The sequence below is a fragment of the Prosopis cineraria genome, unplaced genomic scaffold (assembly GCF_029017545.1).
Source record: "Prosopis cineraria cultivar Desert tree isolate PC_DT_omini unplaced genomic scaffold, ASM2901754v1 PC3, whole genome shotgun sequence".
Taxonomy (NCBI): Eukaryota; Viridiplantae; Streptophyta; class Magnoliopsida; order Fabales; family Fabaceae; genus Prosopis; species Prosopis cineraria.
The window spans coordinates 14,106,770-14,128,299 of NW_026555334.1; the positions used below are offsets into that span (position 1 = coordinate 14,106,770).

At 31.9% G+C, this 21,530-nt stretch overlaps 2 protein-coding genes and 1 long non-coding RNA gene across 4 annotated transcripts; 1 reads left to right on the plus strand and 2 right to left on the minus strand.

The window, feature by feature from the left end:
• Positions 1-15,363: 15,363 nt before the first annotated feature.
• Positions 15,364-16,741, minus strand: LOC129306359 (uncharacterized). Of its 2 annotated transcripts, XM_054946913.1 has the most exons (3): positions 16,218-16,741; positions 15,602-16,127; positions 15,364-15,519 (listed from the first exon to the last, which is right to left on the minus strand). In XM_054946913.1, exons 1-3 carry the CDS (start codon positions 16,383-16,385, stop codon positions 15,503-15,505), a joined length of 711 nt encoding a protein of 236 aa, XP_054802888.1. In that variant the 5' UTR covers positions 16,386-16,741; the 3' UTR covers positions 15,364-15,502. The 2 variants fall into 2 exon arrangements, with proteins under 2 accessions (XP_054802888.1, XP_054802887.1); XM_054946912.1 differs by lacking the exon at positions 15,364-15,519 and having other exon boundaries at positions 15,579-16,127.
• On the plus strand, positions 16,226-18,917 carry LOC129306360 (uncharacterized). Its single transcript, XR_008592201.1, has 2 exons — positions 16,226-16,364; positions 17,934-18,917. It is a non-coding gene; the product is annotated as an uncharacterized LOC129306360 (long non-coding RNA).
• A 1,182-nt stretch (positions 18,918-20,099) lies between these two features.
• LOC129306357 (trans-resveratrol di-O-methyltransferase-like) lies at positions 20,100-21,524 on the minus strand. The gene is made up of 2 exons (XM_054946911.1): positions 20,622-21,524; positions 20,100-20,515 (listed from the first exon to the last, which is right to left on the minus strand). Exons 1-2 carry the CDS (start codon positions 21,390-21,392, stop codon positions 20,216-20,218), a joined length of 1,071 nt encoding a protein of 356 aa, XP_054802886.1. The 5' UTR covers positions 21,393-21,524; the 3' UTR covers positions 20,100-20,215.
• Between the last annotated feature and the right edge of the window lie 6 nt (positions 21,525-21,530).

The window sequence follows — 21,530 nt, forward strand, 5'->3', positions numbered from 1 at the left end:
GAATGGTTCTACTCCCTCCTCATAGGATGTTCACGGGCCATAATAGGATTGGGACATTTTTGTCCCCTGTCTCATCTAAAAAGTAATTAAAATTAAATTTTTATCTTATATTTTATCTTATCATATTAGAAGTCAAGATAAAATTAAAACGTCTCAATAAAACAAACATTGTGAGAGAGACATGAAAAACAACATCATTAACTATAAAATCACATATTAACTTGCTTAGTTTAAAATAAAAACAATATGAATATATAAATTACAACAATTAAAAGTTAATTATTAAGTTATAACAATCACAATTACAAGTTTATAACTTAAAGTTAAGTACATATAAAACATAACACATTATGATATTAATTACAAAAGACTTCTAAGTTACAAGAGCAATAATCATAGGCGAATCAGGAACAATATCAAGTTATTTTTTTTTTTTCTTTAGCTACCACTTTATTATTGCAACGATCATCAGTACAATAATTATTGCAATATTAAGTTTTAAATGTTTTTATTGTATTCAGATATTTTTTTTATTGGAAGCAATTTTATTTAAGTTTTTAAAATATTCTATAACCAATTTATGCGAACATGTTGCAGGTATGTGATGATTTGTTTCAATGCATTATCAATTATTTAAACCACATGGAATGTGATAGATGTCACTCGAAGTACTCAAAATCATTCAACATTAGTTGATAACACGGCTTATGAATATTTATCGTGTCACATATATTTATTGGTCATCTTTTAAAAGCATGCCAGGTTTGATTTACAAGTCACTTTATAAAACTTACAAAACAATTAATATTTTGTTCAATATTACCATTGGTATTAATTAAGTATATTTATGATGGGGAGAGGGATTAGAAGGGACAAGTGAGATTATGTCATAATTTATTATAATTAATTAGTCAAGGATAATATTACATGAAAGATGAGATAACGTGAACTTTGACTATTAATAAAAGTTGATTCTAATCATTAATTAACTATAAAATGATAAATTTTTTTAGAATTATCGAAAATGATCCAAAAATTACAATAAATGATCCAAAACTTTATAAATAAGGATAAAAAAAATTATTAGTCATTTTTGTAATTAATGGGGTTCTTTTCGTATCAATTAATGATTAAAGCTAATACTCTCTTTGTTTTAAATTATAAAATACTTTTAAACAAAATCTCACATACTAATAAACTTTGTTAAATACATTTAATAATTTTATCTTTCCCAAACAAAAATATAAACTTTCAAAAATGCCCATCATTTAATATATTAAAAAGAGAAGAGATAAAAATTAATTATAAAGAGAAAAAGGGTAATATGAGAATTGGTGGATTTAATAAAATTTTAATCTACTTAAAGTGTCTTATATTTTGGAACAAAAAAACTCTTTCAAAAGTATCCTATAATTTAAAACGAAGAGAATATTTATTAATAACAGGAGTTAAATTGCATCATTTTTAAATATTAAAGATAATTGTATTAAAAATAAATCTATAATGTAGACGCTTCAAAACTTTTGTTTTTGGAGCTCGTTCGCTTTTTTATCCAATTGAAAAAGAAAAAAAAAAAAAGGAAGGATGGTGGTAGTATAGTACTAATTTAGTTTAGTGGCTTCTCACACATTCAACAACAAAAGCGAAGCCATGTTCCCCAACCTCGTAGTCGTTTTGCCTATCATTAAAAATAACGACCAAATATGCACTGTCCACTGTATATATATCTGCCTCCTTAGTCTAGCAAAAAGCTTATACCCTTACCAACTCATTTTCTAAAGATTCCAAAGTCTGAACCAAACATAGTATATACTTTGAAAATTCTGTTTCACACCCACGACACACACTAAAAGACAACGTGATAATAAAATATATTGTTTAGAGTAAGTTTGGATATTTTATTAATTGTGGGCAGAAACTAAAGGAGACTGATATGGTGCAGAGGAATGAGTGTCAATAAGAGCTGGGTTCAACAAATGAAAATGATTGGTGATGCATGTTGGTAGTGCTATAATCATATTGTTTGCCTAATCCTATTATATAGAGTGGTAGCCTAATCCTCCCACTAATATTACCATTATCATATCTCTTCAGTGGCAATTCATTCAGTTTGTCTGGTGGTGTCACGAGTCTTATATCATAAAGCCCCGTAAGTCAGAGAAGATTTTTCACCTAACAAATTAGGGTTTTAGGATGAATATTTTCTTAACATTGCACTCATGATATTGATATTTTTATCAAGATATTGGTCTCATGAAAATAACTACCCATAAAGTTTCTTGATTAACAAGGAGTCGGAAGAAGTGTTATAAAGTGAAGCTATTGTTAAAATATACTTTCTTTAAACTTTAATTTATACTTATAACATTAATCTTTTTATTGAAAGCGGTGTTCATGATTTGGATAAATTCTCCATTTATTTTAATTTAACACCACGAGTCATGTTAAGATAACTCAGGTGATAAAGGTAACATCAACACTTCCCGTGACGTAAGGAAAGCATGTAGGTGCAAGGTCAAGTTTACTTTTCTTTTGTTTTTTTCTTTTTCTCTCTGTTTCTTTTTTTAAGTTTTTACTGTGGTCCTGAGGATACCCAATTGGTTATTTATTTATCTTCCTCATTATTTGTCACTATTTTCTACATTAATTACGGGGTTCTCCATTTACTGCTATAAGATGGAGTCTCTTAAATGCTTCATTATTTTAGAGGGTCAGAGACGGCAAATAATCCTGTTATATCAACTAGAAAGCACACAAGTGATAGATTCTTGGACATTCATAGACACGCTCTAGTGCAAACAGATCACTCTATGGATGCCATATTCATTATTTTTTTCCCGTAGTTTAATCCTTTTTTTAAATTAGTGACATTATTGAAAAGTACCATACAAAATACTCTCTTTATTAAAAAATATAAATTTTTTTTGAAAAATTAAATGTTAAAAAATGTAAAACATTTTTAATCTTTCGAAGTGTAATCATTATTTTTTTTAAAATGTCATTCTGGACGCACGCGGCTAAAGAAGTTAGTCCATAAGAGCAAAATTAGATTTGGTACTTGGAATATTGGGACATTAAATTGTAAATCTGTAGAGGTTGTCGGAGTTATGATTCAAAGGAAAATCAATATCCTTTGCTTGCAAGAAACAAAATGGCGTGGAGAAGAAGTTAAGGATATTCAAGGTTTCAAACTTTGGTATACAGGAAAAGTAAGTGCACGTAATGGAGTAGGCATCATTATAGATAAGGAGTGGAAGAAAAACGTAGAAGTTAGCAGAATTGGAGACAGAATTATTTCTTTAAAAATGATAATTAGACGTGAGACTGTTAATATTGTTAGCGCTTATGCGCCGCAAGTCGGGACAAAAGCCAATCTTAAGGAATTATTTTGGGAGGATCTGGAGGAGTTGATTCGACACATACCACAGAGTGAAAAGATTTTTATTGGAGGAGACTTTAATGGGCATGTCGGGAGAGAAGCTGGTCAGTATGCGAGGGTGCATGGTGGTTTTGGTTTTGGAGAGCTAAATAATGAAGGACAAACTCTTCTTGATTTCTCATTGGCGTATGATTTTAAGATTGCCAACACTTGTTTCAAGAAGAGATATGAGCATCTCATCACTTACAAAAGTGGAGCCTTAAGGTCACAGATTGATTTTCTTTTGGTTAAAAACATAGATAGAAAACTTTGTAAAAATTGTAAGGTGATCCCCGGAGATGCTGTAACGACACAACATAGGGTCCTAGTCCTTGATGTGTGTATTATGAGTAAAATCTAAAAACGTCGACAAGTAGTAACACCAAGGATTAGGTGGTGGCAATTAAAAGGTGAGAAGCAAGATATTTTCAAGCGAAATCTTTTGGATAAAAGAATTTGGGATTCTCAGAGAAGTGCTAACATCATATGGGAGGATATGGCGAAAAAGATACGGAAGGTTGCAAAAGTAGTTTTGAGAGAATCGAAAGGTTCTGGTCCGAGAGATAAGGAGTCTTGGTGGTGGAATAATAGTGTACAGGACAAAATCAAGTATAAGAAGAACTGTTTTAAAGTCATACATTTGTGTAACAATGAGGAAAATTGGAAGAGGTACCGTATGGCTAAGAAGGAAACTAAGAGAGCTGTGGGTGAAGCTCGTTCTAAAGCTTTTGAAGAATTTTATAAGAACCTTGAGACGAAGGAAGGAGAGCAAAATATTTATAAGATTGCCAAGAGTAGGGAAAGAAAATCAAGAGATCTAGAACAGGTAAGGTGTATTAAGGATGAAGAGGGAAGAATTTTAGTTACAGATGATGAAATTAAAAATAGATGGGAGACTTATTTTTCTAAACTTTTCAATGATGGAGAGGATTCATCTAGTAATTTGGAGGATTTAATAACTGGTAAAGGAGAACAAAATTTGTCATTCTATCAAATAATACGTGATAAGGAGGTAAAGAAAGCTTTTAAGAAAATGGCAAATGGTAGAGTCAACGGACCTGATTGTATATCTATCGAAGCGTGGAAATGTTTAGGTGAAGAAGGGGTGAGATGGTTAACTAAGTTATTTAATGTGATTTTACGGTCCAAGAAAATGCCTGATGAGTGGAGGAGAAGTACATTAATTACTATTTATAAAAATAAAGGAGATATTCAGAATTGCACTAACTATAGAGGGATTAAACTCATGAGCCACACAATGAAATTGTGGGAGAAAGTAATTGAGCACAGGTTGAGATTGGAGACAAGTATTTCTGAGAATCAATTTGGTTTTATGCCAGATAGATCAACTACAGAGGCAATTTATCTACTAAGGGGATTAATGGAAAAGTATCGTTGTAAAGATAAAGATCTACACATGGTTTTTATTGATTTGGAAAAAGCTTATGACCGTATACCAAGAGAAATGCTTTGGAAAGCGTTGGAAAAAAAGGGAGTACGAATTGCTTATATTAAAGCCATACAAGATATGTATGAGGGGGTAAAAACTAGTATAAGAACGCCTAGTGGTCAAACAAAGAATTTTCCTATAAAGATTGGACTACATCAGGGATCATCTCTGAATCCTTATTTGTTCAACTTGATTTTAAATGTTTTGACGGAACATATTCAAGAGGAAATCCCGAAATGTATGCTCTTCGCGGATGATATAGTTCTTATAGCAGAGACAAGAGAAGAGGTTAATTGCAAACTTGAGTTATTGAGGAAGACATTGGAGTCGAAAGGTTTTCGTCTGAGTAGAAGTAAGACGGAATATTTATATTGTAAATTTGGTAAAGGACTATTTAAAAATAATTTGGAAGTGAAATTGGGAGATCAAATTATACCTCAAGTGAAAAAGTTTAGATATTTGGGAGCCATTATTCAAAATGATGGCGAAATCAGTGGAGATATTTCACATAGAATTTAAGTTGGGTGGTTTAATTGGAGAAAAGCTAAAGGAGTTATTTGTGACCGTAAGGTGCCTAATAAACTTAAAGGAAAGTTTTATCGCACTGCTATCAAACCGGCAATGTTATGTAGTAGTGAATGCTGGGCTCTAACGGGACAGCAAGAGCATAAAGTTGGAGTAGCAAAGATGAGAATGTTACGATGGATGTACGGACATACACGTAAAGATAAAATTCGAAATGAGCACATACGCGAAAAAGTGAGGGTGGCACCTATTGAGGAAAAAATGGTAGAAAATCGGTTGAGATGGTTTGGGCATGTACAAAGAAGACCAAGGAAGGCACCAGTGAGAAGAGTGAAACATATAACTTTGAGTCCGATTAAAAGAGGTAGAGGAAGGCCTAAGAGAACACTCTTGGAAGTTGTTAAACGCGATAATATTCCTAAAAGCTTGATAAATGATAGAGTACAATGGCGTCTTGCAATCCATGTAGCCGACCCCACCTAGTGGGATAAAGGCTTGCTGTTGTTGTTGTTGTCGTCTCCATTGATGAATGACTTTATATTTGTTACAAGGTATTTAATAGTAATAAATATAAAAAATAAAATTAATTTAAAAGTAAATAATTATTTTATTAAAATAAAATTTAATAAAAAATGTGAGATAGTTTTAAATCGGGGGAGTAAGCTTCAATTTTTCCCTTTGGTCAAAAAAAAAAAAAAAGCTTCAATTTATCCCTTGAGGAATAAGGATAACTAGAGAAGCATGGTCGTTATGAAAGGCTGTCCAGCGTATTCCATATGAATTCAGTTGCATAGTTAAAGCTGCCATCCCACCGCCGTTCAATCATTTACCCCCATGCAAAAAAGAAGGTTTTTTTTTTTTTTTCTTGGGCTGAAAATGCAAAAAAGAAGTTACCACAAGAATCTATATGTCCTTATCTACGTATTATTTAAAAAATTAGCTAATGTACTAAATTTAGTCATCAATTATCTTTTCAAAAGTATTAAATAGTTTGTACTATTAAATAATATAAAATAAATTTTTAATTTTTAAAAAGAGAGTATCTAATAACTCACTGTTAATTTTACTCGAGAGACGTTATGTGAGGACCATAAATGGCATGTGGTGGTACAAATTTAACTATGAATTATTTTTTAAAGAGTACTGAATAGCTTTTATTATAAAAAATAGACCTTGCAATATCTTTCCATCAATTTTGGCCAATCACTATTTATTTTTAGACTTATGAGGTCTATAACGCTTTAATTTCTCTAATCTTTTTACCTCCTTTCTAAGTTTCAACTCAAGAAGAAGAGGTTAAAAAAGTTTTGATCTAAAGACATTTATGAGGATAATACTAATAAGGTACAAGCTTGATTTTACTAAAGCTTAATTTTAGTTTAATTTAGCCACGCATTATTTTTTCTACTTCATTGTCATTGTCTTGATAAATGTCTTGAGATAATAACTCTTTGAATTTTTTTTTAGAGCTGAGATTGAAAACAAAGACAAAAAGATTGGAGAGATTGACATGTTATGAGTTTTATAATTTTTAAAATAAACGGTGTTTGATCAAAATTAATGGGAAGATATTGGATGGTTCATTTTTTTATAGTAAAAACTATTTAGTGCTCCTTCGAAAATAGTTCATGGTTAAATTTACACCACCAAATGTCATTTGTGGGTTTCACATAACTTCCATCGACTAAAATTAACGGTGGGTAGTTGGATGCTCTATTTTTTAAAGTTGAGAATTTATTTCGCATCACTTGATAGTATAAGTTACCTAGTGCTTCTAAAAAAAATAGTCGGTGATCAAATTTAATCAATTCACACAATTGAAAAAGTTAATTAAATGTAATAATTATATTTGAATTTAAGAAATTTGAATTATAATATTTTTGTAATTAATTTTTAACATGCAAAGAAATTGAGTTTACCTTGGGAAATAAAGTCTAGTTTTATACCTTTTTTAAAATAAAATTATGCATATTAATAAAACTCATTAAATATGCTTTACAACTTTATTTTTTAAAAATAAAAATAAAAATTAAAAAATACACTATATTTAATACTTATTTATAAAAAAATATTAAAGATGGAGAATATAATGTAAAAAGTAATATTAGAAAAGTATAATTAATAAAATATTATTTTTATTAAAAGATCTTATTTTTTGAAATATTGAATCTCCTCCAAAATATATTATAGTTTAGGATGGAGGGGATATGAAACAACTTAAAAAATACAATTAATGCTTTTTGAATTTTATAATTTTATTTATTTAAAAACAATGAAGCATGTGTCAATTTCTTTCTTCCATGACCAAAAAAAAGTGAGGGAATGCCCATATACTGTTCATCATATATGTGAATAACACAATTTTTAAAAATTTGGGCAAAAAAAAAACACAATTTTTAAAAATTCTTATATTATAGCATATAAATATATATTTTCTCCAAACTACCATCATAAGTCACTATTAATTAATTTATGCTTCTAAACATGGTTAGTTAATTTTTTTTTTTTTTACATCCTTCAAATCATACTCTTATATGGAATCAATATAATATTTGACTTGACTAAATTATATATTTAATCCATTAATTTTACACAATATTTTATTTTAATCTCTTAATTTTATAAAATATTTTTTAATTTTTTAACCCTAGTATTGTTAATATTATTTTATTAAATTTTTACATTAAACTTTTAAATATTAAAAAAATATTTTTAAATATTAACATATTAAGTTTAATTTTTTTAAAATAATAATAATTTAAAAAAAGTTATTTAAAATTAACGATATTAGGGTTAGAGGATTAAAAAAATATTTTATAAAATTAAAAAATTAAATTAAAATTTTATATAAAATTAGAGGACTAAAAGTATATTTTAACTTATTAAACTTATTCAAAATAATTTTATAAATTGCTTGAGTAAAATGTAATAAAATGAGGCTATAATCACACACACACCCACCACACAAAACATAGCGTATGACGGATGATTCTTTTCCCAATTTAAAACTGTACAACAGATAAATACGCAAACACAAAGTGATTCAAATATGGAGATGGAACGTACAGAAGAAAGAAGAATTCCAATTAGAAGGAAGCAAACATGTGACGAAACAGAGTAGGGGAGGAAGTGAATGATGGAATTGATAGGGCAAGTTTTCAGAGTCTCTCAAGAACCAAAGGCACTACACATTCCAAATACAAACACTGGGGTGTGTGGCCCCCACCATCGTCAGACCAGAACATATGTGTGACTGATACTGAGACACGAATGGGCCCCACAGCCACACATTAAAATAACATATCCTTCAAAACAAACAACACCCTGTGCCCCCTCTTCGGCGCTCCATAACCATAACCTCCCAATTCTCACGCTCATTCCTGACCTTTCTTGTCACACCCAGGCCCACTGGCCCATCACTACTCGCACCCACAATTTTTTTCCAAGATTCCATTCACAATTATTATTATTATTCTTATTTTAAAATATCTTCACATTACCTTCTTTTTATCAAACATGGTGAATAAACTTAGTTTTTAACTTGATTTTTTTTAATATATATGATGTGGATTAGAGTTGGTAATTCTTGTGAATCAGGCTTAATTCGGGTTGCTACTAATGAATTCTCGAATCGCCAATTTTTTAAAAATTTATTTATACAAATTTCAATTTTTCCTTTAAAATTATTTATTTTTATATTATAAAAAGTGTAAAGTGTATGTTTGGGATATTTAAAAAATATATACAACTCATTTTTTTTAAAAGAAACTATGTGAGTTTTAAAGTTTAAAAATCAAGGTTAAAATGCATTTTAAATATTTCTGTGAGATATTTTGTACATTAAAAATAATAAAAATATAACAGTGTGAAAATTTTTATTTTTTAAAAAATATAATAATGTACTTAACTATATGATTTTTAGTATAAAATGAACCAAAATTTAAAGAATTAATTAATGTTTAATATTGTGTATATATGTGTTTGTATATTTACAACTAACTTTTTATTCAAGTATTCAAGCTTATTTGAGATGGACCGAACATTAATAAATTATGATTTAACGAAACCTGACCTTAAATATTTTTCTGATTTTTTTGAGCTGGTTCATCTAATTTGATCTAAATTACTAGCTTTAGTGTAAACCTTCATGAAACCTCAATTTGGAATACATCATATTACAATTCATTATTTTTTAAAAAAAAATCATATTCACAATTTTATTAAAACGTATGAGTAACAACTATCCTGAAGAATTAGATATAGGTCTTGTGCATTATGAGACCTGTAAATAAAATAAGCCATGTTTTTCATGGTTTATTTAAAGATAGCATTATGTATGTTTTATACTTAGTTTGAGAAACACATACAAATAGTGTTTCTGATTTTGTAAAATAAATTTTTATTCTTTTTTTTTTTTAAATCTGATATCACTATTGTGTTTTCCATGAAATGCAAGTTGATCTATTTGTAAACAATGACGAATGTATAGCACTAATCACGTTATTCATAATACATGAAAAATAATAATAATAACGCTTGCCACTGTGATTAATAATGGGGAATATTTTACCGCTAACCTCGTTGAATTGACAAAGTTCGTACTGCTTTTGTACGAGGTTTGAATTCTGAGTTTAAAAATACAGCAGTGTTAAACACACACACACACAGAGTTCTAATATCTCATGTAACTTGTGCGTTACTCTTTGGAGGGCATAACTTTTATCTTTAATGGCTATCCGCTGTTGTATGTCTAGGGTTCAAATTGGGGAGATCAATTCTCATCAGTTGAGTGTCGGTTCTACCAGCGTTAAATATTGGTGTGATAGAATTTAGCCAATGGAGTACAATGTTGATTTTATCACATGCGAGGGAAGTTTGATTTTAATTTAATTTAATCATGAATTATTATTTTTATTTTGTTGGCTTTGTTTTTATAAATATTTTTAAATAAAAGTTCTTTAATTTTTTTTTTAAGTTGAGACTAAAAATAAAGATAAAAAGATTAGAAATATTAAAACATTGTTAATCTCATAAATGTGAACATAAATGATGTTCAATTAAGGTTGATGAAAAGATGTTAAATAATCTATTTTTTATTGTACCAAGTTCTCCTTAAAAAAATAATTTATAATTAAATTTATACTTTTATATATGTTAACGTGAAGTGTTCGAGAAGGGTCATGTATTATTAACTTATTATGAATCCCACATAATATTCATAGATTGAAGTTAATGAAGAGTTATTGAAAGCTCTGTTTTTTAAAATTAAAAATTTATTTCATATTATTTAATAATTTAAGTTATCTGGTGATCCTAAAAAAAATAATATAAGGTTAAATTTATTATTTTATTATTATATGTAAAATTTTATTTTATTTTATTTTTTTATAATTTGACATGGGGTAAGTATTTTGCGCGTCGGGTGATCTTGTGAGGCGTGAGAAAACGCTCTAGGAGGAAGAGAGAGAGAGGGGGAAGGAAGGGAAGGGAGAGAGATGATGAAAAGGACCACAGGTGAGTTTTTATTTGAAAAGAAATGGGAAGGACGCGGAAGAGCCCTCGACTTTTACGCGCGTGCCTGCTCTGCTCTCTCTCTCTCTCTTTCTCTCTCTCTGTCCCCATCACACTTTCATCGTACTTTACTCGGCTCCGTCGCCTGCACGCTCCCTGACGACGCTCCTCCTGTGACCTGACCCTCCCGGGGCATTCTCGTCCTTTCACTTTCCACTTGCCAAAAAGGAACTAGCCCCGTCCTTGTCTCCTCAGACCCTGTCGGTTGCCGCCAAGTGGACCGTACGGCCTCGCCCATTAATCCCTCCTTCTTAACTCTACATGATACCCGGAACCGTCAGACCCGGAAATGCCGAGCGTTGCTATCCTACATTGGCCTGCACTGTCTTGTCATGCGCCCCACCTCTGTTAGTTTTTACCCTGCTTTCGTGTTATCAGTATTAAATTAATAATAATAAATGATGACTGTGGGACTGGGAGTCTGGGTGTGGTCTGGTGTTCAGATTTCAGAAACGGGGGCGACGGTAGGGTGTAGCGGTGCAGCCACTAGCTACAGCCCTATGTTTGGTCTCTGTCAGTGAACTCTTGAATTCTTTTGACGCTTTGAAATAGAAACTTCCCTGCACATACTATTTTCAACTGAGGTCCGTTTGCTTGATTGCCACGGGGGAAACAATTTAAAAAAAAAAATTAATTAACTACATGTTTTCACTGAGTAAATTTATTTATAAATAAATTTTAAAAAATTTAAAACTATAACTGTGTCTTGAAATCTTAGTGAAATTTAAAATTAAAATAAAAAAAACAATATTCTTATTAAAAAAATATATTTATACTGTTGAATAATTTATAATTACCTTATTAGTAATTTACAATCATAACTTTAAAAATTAAAGTTATGGTTGTATAAGTTATGACTGTAAATTATTGATGAATTAGTTGTAAATAATTAATATTAAATTTTATTAGTAATGCACAATTATTTGATTATTAGATATATAAATTATAATTATAAAAAGTTAAAATTATAGGTGTAAAATGTTAATAAAATAGTTACTTCCTCCGTTAAAAAATATAAAGCATTTTTAATCAAATTTTACCCACAATAGAATAGTTACTTACTTTTAAATTAATCCTATTTTTTTATATTTACCCTTATTAAACACCCTACAATAAATATAAAGTCACTATCAATAAAAGCATTTTTGAAAAAACGACAACGATTGATATATTATATTTTTGAACGGAATAAATATAAATTAATTGATGTAGTGTATGTTTAATATGAATATTATTATTTTTATAGCCTAATTTTAAATTACACTCAACTTCTAAGAAATTTGGCTGTGAATTCTAGATTTCATTGAACTTATTCATAAATAAGTCCACTCTATAAGACCTATAGGTAGTTTTCCCAATAAAAAGATAAATTAAAAAAATAAATCATCCAATACTCCTTCAATCTTCTTTTTAAGTCATTTCTAATAATTTTATTAATACTAATACAAAAATAAAAAACAAAATAAAAACTTGCAAAATTTTAAATATGTTCTTATATAACAAATCAAAAAGGTAATGTCATATTATTTTTTCTTTGTCCAAAAGGGTTATTTTTGAAATACTTTTTAAATATTATTTAAAAAATTATATCATGACTTATAAATAAGCTTAAATGAATCTTTTAGGATGTTCTTTATAAATGAGATTGGAGGGAGTACCTTGTAATAAACATCAAAAAATTTAATACTACATATTTTAAATACCAAAATCATTAAGCTCATCACAAACTTAGAAAATCATAAATCCTAGCCTCATAAATTAAATTACCCATCCCTCTTTTTAAACATTTTGATTATTATCTTTTCTTTTTTACATCTTGATTATTATATTTTCATCTTTATTTGTTAATTCATTTCATTTTTATCTTCATATCTAAATATTTCTCTCCACCCTTAGTCCAAATATATATATATATATATTAACACATAAAAAAATCATAAGCGGTTGGTTTGCAGTCCAAACTTACGTTATAAATAATTTTAAGTATATTTTATAAATTTCTCAAGAGATTTATCTATATATTAACACTAAACAATATAAGTGATTGGTTTGCAAATTCACAGATTGACATTTATAAATTCCCAACTAATGTTACAAAAATGCCAAGTGTATTTTATTAATTTTAATTTATCTATATGTTCACAATAAAAAATTAAAATTCTCAACTGATGTTATAAATAATTTCAAATATATTTTGTTAATTTTTCAATTGACTATTCACATTTTTTAATTACAAGTAAAGACCATGATCTATTATAGGATTTTTGATAATTTCTAGCAACTATTTTTTCTCTTGATCACAACATAAAATATTGATAACTAATTTATATTTAACAAAACTTTTATCCGCAATGAGATCTATAAATTAAATGCCTTAAACAATTTTTACAAATATTCTCCACTGTTGTTAACAGACCTTTAGAAGTCACATTAAAAACTTGCTTTATCCACAATTTAGGATATTTGACAGGTTTAATATTTTTCTATAATTATACTCTTGCGTTGTCCAAAAAATGTCATATGATGAATTATTGGGGACACAAAGTATAGTGGTAAAAACAAAATCATGAACAATTATAGCCACTTTTTGCTTGTCAGTCTATTATGTAGTGCTGATTCCTCTTTCAATCTTTCGTTGCTGTATAACATTTTTTCAAAACAGAATATGTCATTTTCTTTCTTTTGCTCTGCTAAATTAAGCGGGTATATCATTTTCAAAGGACAAGTGGCGCCATTATTGTGATTAAAATTAAAGCTAGAATTAACATTATTGATTGTTAATGAGACTTTGAGAGGTCTCCATCTGATGCTTCGTCGTCTGAAATAGGGATCCCAATTCCATCGGCTATTGGCCTTTTTGTGTAGCCATGGACCACCTCAATTATCGGCTTGTTCACTCTTCAAGTTCCTCTTATTTTTCACATAAAATTAAAATATTTCAAATGCGACCTTTTTAAGTATTAACGTTACCATGAGATTCTTAGAAGAATTTAAAAAATTAGTGAGAACTGAAATATCATTTTTGTAAAATTTGATTACTTTTTTCGTTAAAAAATATAATACATTTTTAGTCTTTCAAGATGTAATCATTATCTTTTTTTAAAAGTGTATAATGACTTTATATTTATTGTAGGGTGTTTAATAGGAGAAAAATAAAAAATATAATTAATGAAAAAATAAGTAACTACTTTATTGGGGTGAAATTTGGTTAAAAATGCATTAAATTTTTAAACGAAGGGAGTATAATTTATTCATTAAAAATATCTACAACTATAATTTTGAAAATCATCTAACATTATTGTTTTAATATTTAAGATTTTAAACTTGACTTTCTCAGTTGATCACATGTATTTTTTTATTAGAGATAATTCCATTCAAAATATTATGAATATTAAATATAAGTATTTTTTTTAATGAGGATTTGAATATTTTAGTTTATCATGAGCGACCATTTTATTAGATCTTAATTTCCGCTGGTTGATAAAAGAGGTTGAAATGAGGAAAAGGACTGTGAACTGAAGCGGGTCATTGCCATGTCCTTATTGGTGAAGTTTCAAAACCCAATAAGATGATGTGAAAGATTGTCTCTAAACAATAATTGAAAGCCCATAATATAAAAGCTGCTTTCAGGTCCATTCCATGTGTTCAAATTCATGATCTAAGTGAGATTTTTATGTCACTTTGAAATAAAATCTACAATGGCTTCTGTCTTGTTTTGCAAGTACCAAACACAACTTAACCCTAAACTCAAAATTAACGTGTGTTGTTGTCTGATAAGCAATCGTATCGTGAAGCAAGACATCATTTTCAATCCTTGTATATACCATTATAATAATAATAATAATTATCATTATTACTAATATCATTGTCATATTAATTTTCTGGTCAATGCTATGCAAATTTTACTAATTTAGTTGTATCATATATTTGAAGAGAAAATAGTTTCTTTGTCAACACATGAATGATATTAATACTCAAATTTTAAAAGTGATCTCAACTGAGTGACAAGCCAGCATCTCCAAGCATTTTTTTTCCCCATTCAAAGCATGAAGACAACACATGAGGATAATTTGGAACATGAGAGATAGTTTCATTTTTAGTGCTGCAATTTGAGCGTTATATAGGATATACAGTTAGTTAATGAAGGGCAAGCAAAGCAATAGATGAGGTGGGATGTGTGTGTGTGTGTGTGTGTGTGTGTGTTTTTTTTTTTTTTTTTCGGGGAGGGGGGAAGCAAGTAGGATTAGATCCATACAGCGTAATGCTCAAAGTCAATTGCAGGCAGTTGCTTATAAGAAATATAATCCTTCAGCTCATCCACTGGATGATAGGCATGTTTATGATCCCAGGAGGGGGGGGGGGGGGGCAAGAGTTCAGTGATGAAATTGGAATTTCCCAGCTGGTATGTAATCTGGAACTCATTTGACGAAATAAATTCTATTTTGTGAGATTGGACTTCAATGAAATGAGAAAAGGGGGAGGGGGGATGAACGTTTATCCATTTTTAAACTGCTTCTGAGTAACATACAATTCGTGCTTCATTCTGGATCATAACCTGTTCCAAGCAAATATTTACAGTCAGGTGTATTTTGCAATGAATTCAATTGTTAATGGCTATATCATAATTCCCACATAACCTTCCAACTTAGTTTTCTGAAGCTGGCTTCCCTGAGCCCGAGTGTTATGCAATGGCCTGGAATTTGAGTCGACGCTGTGAAGTACGATCACCATGACCACCGAAGAAATAAACATGGGAATCGGCCCGAAAAACCATAGCAGCAGATCGAGGGCAAAATAAAGAGCTCGAAGACCGAGTGACCAGAAATGGTCTCCCCTTATCACAGCAATCTCCACGCTGCTCACTGGTATGTAACAATCTGGTGTGCTTATGAGATATGTCGCATGAACGAAGTGCCTTATCGATTGGATGAAGCACGAGAAAGCAAGAAGGAAGCAGATTAACAGGCAGATGTACTTGATGGAAATGGTGGTTGGGTTTATGTCACCGTAGATTAAATCGCTCTGGAAGAATTTGTTGGAGCCATTAGAAATCCAAGCTCCTATAAGAGAGCAAACAGTCAAGGAAACCGAGGCCATGAAAGTTGCAGCCGTAATGTTTGATTGAATGACTGAGAGAGCTGTGCCTATGTCTCTCTGATCAGCCTGGTTATTTCACGAGCAAAAAAGTGTAAAGGGGTTGGATTGAATCAAAGGAACGAAGAAGAAGGTGAAGGATCAAGGTCAATTACTTGCCTGCATGATTCTCTCAACCCAAGCTCTTTTGTCATAGTCCTCAAAGCCCTTGGTCGTAGTGTGTGGCCTGTGGAGGTATCTGTGAAGCAGAAAGAGGTGGTAGGCAAAAATGATGAGCAATCCACAAGGGACCAGAATCAAATCCAGGTACTCCTTATGGAACTCCATAATTCTATGATTAGTTGGTTACTCAATAATATGATCTTCATCAAGGCTTTAGTTATAGTTGTAGTTATAGACATGATCATGCATTGTGGTTTGCTCTTCATTCTTCACTTGTACGCTTTTATTTGCATGAGGTGCTGTAGAGACTTGGAAGTTGGGTAACCAATTACCAAATGCAACTTGACGTGTCTTGCCAGAGTAATACATTCAAAACCCATGAAGTTAGAGGATAGTACGGCTACAATATTTGGGGAATAGAAGAAAGGATGAGTTAAGGAATTGCTTTTGCAGCAAGGGATCAGCTTGAGTTCATATTATTTCACCATGATGAGTTCCTTTTGGGGGGAACATTTTTTCTAGAGTTGTTTTCTTTTTTCAAAAAAAATCCTATCATTTGTTTTGTTAAAAAAATCCATTTTGAAATATGACTTATTGTGACTTTGAATGGTGTTCTTAATAAGCGGTTAAAAGGATATAATGACTAAAATGCTGCCAAAACCAAAAAAAAAAAAAAAAAAAGGAAAGGCTAAGAAATTTTTGTTTCTGCTCCCAATCCCCCGAGGAAAAACTATGTTCGGGTGCGACCAACCATCTTGAGTGCAAGGCTTGTATTACTCATTCTTATCTCTCTCTCTCTCTCTCTCTCTCTCTTCTACACATTTTATTCTAATATATATATATATATATATATAATTAAGAGAAACCGAGCTTTTAGACTGCGATAAAATATCATTAAATGCAGCGGAATTGTCTTGTCACAACTAAAATTAAATCCGAGTGGACGGCTTATGTTGTCTTTGATAGATTTTATGTAGGTATATAGATATACACATCGCACAGGGTTTTTTTCCATTACACTCATTTTTTTTTTTTGGATATTTACTTGAGACGATAATTATATAATTTTTTAATTAAGACATTATAAATATGTAATTTAATTGCAAATCACACTTGTGATTGTTGAAGCAATTAAAGAGCCCAAAGCCAGAAGACCAATAAACAATCCTAATGGACTCAGAGCCCACTTATGTTATATGTATCTATTTTGCATAACATTTGTTTATTCTTTATTCTATGTATGCGTGTCCTGTGATGACTCATTAGAGTTGTGTTTGTTCACTATATGAGGAATAAACAGCCTAGGGCTCTCTTCTTCTCTTGCCCACACACTTGTCAACAAAATGGTAGGGCAGAAAGAAAACACAAACATATAGTTGAAATGGGATTATCCTCTCCATTATTGGTGGGAGGCATTCCACACTGCCACAGAATTCATAAATAGGTTACCTAGGAGTGTTCTAGGTGGTATTTCTCCATTTATAAGACTGTTCACTAAGCATCCCAACTATACTAACCTAAAGGTTTTTGGGTCAACATGTTATCCTTGATTAAGATCCTACAATCAGCATAAGCTACAATTTTGAACTACCAAGTGTGTATTTCTTGGCTATAGTAATTCTCATAAAGGGTTCAAGTGTTTAAGTTCTACTCACAGAATATACATTTCTAGGCATATTGAATTTAATGAACAAGTGTTTCCTTTTGTCTCAGGGTTTATTAACAAGAGACAAGTGCCGTTGAAGAAGTGCATTCGAGTGTTTTCTTCAAGCCATTACTGTCCTCTTTTCCAGCTATTCGTCCATCTTCAAGCAGTAATCATTTATAGCCTCTTGCAATCAGTAATACTGTTTCTAATGATCAACACCTCACCCATCACATGATCAAGTTCACACAAGAATACAAGAAGGAGAACTATCTAATGATGCTATTCCTTATCAAATTCTTCATATAAGTACGGGTAATACAAATGAGAGTTCTGACAGATCAGAAGAGCAAGAAAATATTGTTGTTGTGCAGAACAGGCACCCTATGGTTACAAGGAGTAAATCTGGAATATATTAGCCGAAAGTTCCTTTTGTTGGCTCAGCAGATTCCTCTTCCACTGTCATATCTGAACCTCAGAATGTGTCTGAAACCTTGTGATCAGATATGTGGAGAAGGGCTACGATAGATGAATTCAATGCTCTTGTCAAAATCTAACATGGATTCTAGTTTCTAATACCAGGAAAGAAGCACCTGTGGATTGCAAATGGGCATTTAAACCTAAGTTTAACCCAGACGGCTCCTTTCTTAAGCCTGAGGCTAGATTAGCAGCCAAAGGCTTTCAACAACATCCTGGGGTTGGTTATGAAGAGACATTCAGTCCTGTTTTGAAACCAGCACCTCTGAGATTTGTTTTGACTTTAGCTGTTAGTTTCAAGTAGTAGATAAGACAGCCAGACATTAATAATGCATTTTTTAATGGTCATTGGCAAGAAAAGGTGTTCATGAAACAACAGGAGGGTTTATTGATAAAAGATTCCCTAATCACATTTGTCTATTGAAAAAGGCAATATATGAACTAAAACAAGCACCTAGAGCTTGGTTTGACATGTTGAAGTCTACTTTGCTTGGTTGGAATTCGAAATACTCAAAATGTGATAATTCATTGTTTTTCCTAAAGCTGAAGTCCTATGTGATGTTTGTGCTTATCTATGTAGATGATATCATCACTAGATAGTTGTCCAACTATGCTGACTATGTGTGTTGAACAACTTAATATTCTATTTCCTCTAAAGGATCTTGGCCACTTACACGATTTCCTTGGCATTGAAGCTCATAGAGAAGCCACGGGACTTTATTCGAAGCAGGAGAAATACATCATGGACATTCTTAAAAATTTTGGCGTGTCTACATGTTCCTCTGTCCCTACTCTTATGGTGGTCAATAAAATTCTTTCAATCAACAATGTTATTCCTCTTAAGAATCCCTCAATCTACAGACAGGCTGTTGGTGCTTTACAATATTTGATCAATACTAGACCAGGTATCATGTTTGCTGTAAACAAATTGACTCAAGTGGCAAGCTATTAAGCGAGTGTTGTGATATCTCATAGGCACGTTAGATTTGACTCTGTCTACGGCCAAGCAAATTTCTTACCTTGCATGGCTTCTCCAATGCAAATAGAAAGTTGTGTGTCAATGATTGGTGTTCAATCGGAGGTTATTGTCTATTTTGAGGATTCTCTTGTCGCGTGGTCTTGGAAGAAATAGAAAGTTGTCTTTCGATCGAGCATGGAGTCTGAATACAAAGCACCTGTTGATTTAGCCGCTGAGCTCGCATGGCTTCAATCTTTGTTCTGAGATTGGTTTTAAGCTGAAGCAAACCCCTTTGGCGTGATGTGATGATAAACAGAGTGCCTCAGCTTTGGCTTCAAAAACTATGTACCATGCGAGAACGAAGTGCATTGAGTTGGACATACACTTTGCTAGGGATCGAGTCTAATTTCGCCAGCCGTTCGTACGCTATGCACTAACCTTAGACCAAATTGTTAACATATTCACAAGGGCCTTGTGCAGCTCATGGTTTCTTGACTTGAGAACCAAACTCGGTTTGGTCAAAGGCCCTAGCCATTCGTTTGATGGGGATTGTTGAAGCAATTAAAGAGCCCAAATGCTAGACGCCCAAGAAACAGTCCTAATGGACTCATGGCCCACTTATGTTATCTGTATATATTTTATATAACATTTGTTTATTCTTTATTCTTATGTATACATGTCCTGCTATGACTCATTAGCGTTGTATTTGTTCACTATATAATTAATAAACAGCCTAGGGCTCTATGTGCCTCTTTTCAGAATTTCCTTTTTACTTTAACTGAAGGAAGCAAAATGATAATTAACATTGAAGTACAAATCTTATTAGTAGATTAAAATTCATAAGATATCCTTAGCAAGAAAAGAAACTAACAGTAGCATACAAAGTGAGTAGATATGACATGATGAGGAGGGATTTCAAGGATAAACTTCAATAAGTGATCTTACACCAAGGATAGGTGTTATCTTGTAGTGACTGAACCCAGCTTCCAGGAACAGCTTCTCCCATTCTTTTTCTTCTCTCTCTCTTCCAGCGACCACAGCCATCATCAACACATCGAAGAACAGCTTCGCATCTTTCAGATCGCCTTCATCTTTCTTCTCAATCACTATGTCTATAATAATCACTTTCCCTCCTTTGCCTTTGCATGCAATGGCTTCCCTGCACTTCTTGAGAACCTTTACGCAGTCTTCATCACTATAAGCGTGTAAAACCAACTGCCAAATCCCAATTAATCATTGCTTAGTCAAATTTCCTGTCTAGTTAATTTCATACAGTGCTCATCAATGCTACACAAACTGAAGGACCTTAAAATTTTCATACCTTAAGAAGAATGGCATCTGCTGTGGGAATAGAATGAAACATATCCCCTCCAACGAATTTCAAATTTCTGCTGTCTTGCAAGTTTTCAACAACATGTGGAAAATCTAGCACAGTACACCACAGATTAGGCAGTGATTCGGATATGATCCTAGACGCAGCTCCTTTGCCACCCCCAACATCAACCAATGAATCGAATCCCTCAAAGACTGATTTGCAATCTTTAATTACTAAATTCATCATACTTGAATCACTAATCAAAGCTTCATTAAAGAGCCTGTTAAACTCCTGGTTTTGGCTGAGATAGTCCCAGAATCCCATCCCATGTGCAGTGTGAAAGGGGGTGGGCTCATCACTGATAAACCAATCTCCCAAGGATTCCGATGAGTGCACTATAGCTGGATGAAACATTGCCTGAACGAAAGTAGACAAGCTTGGGATATTGCCTTTGAGGAGGAGCCTAGAGGAAGGTGTGAGGTTGTATCCCTCTTCTTCCCCATCACCTTTAGGGACTTTGGAAGTGGTGCAGAAGCCAGAGTGAACCAGTATGCGCATGAGCCTATAGAGATAAGAAGATTTTGCAGGGTCCATTTGAAGAGTGGAGAGCAGCTCAGGGAGGGTGATGGGTCTGCCATGGCCGTGGATTATGTCTGGTATGTTCAGCTGCAGAGCACTCTTGAGACACATGGAGCTCAAGAAATTGAATACGTGTTTATACAGATGGGACTGAGCTTGAAACAATTCTGCTTCTACCTTGACTTGATTGAAAGCCATTTTTGCAGGCGCAGATCCCTCTGTTCTGATGAATAGTACTGCCAGTAAAAGAAACTAACTGTTAAGAAAATATATAGTCGGGGACTTGAAAATTCCATGGGAGCACATCGGTGCTTACCGAAGGCACCTCGAAATCTG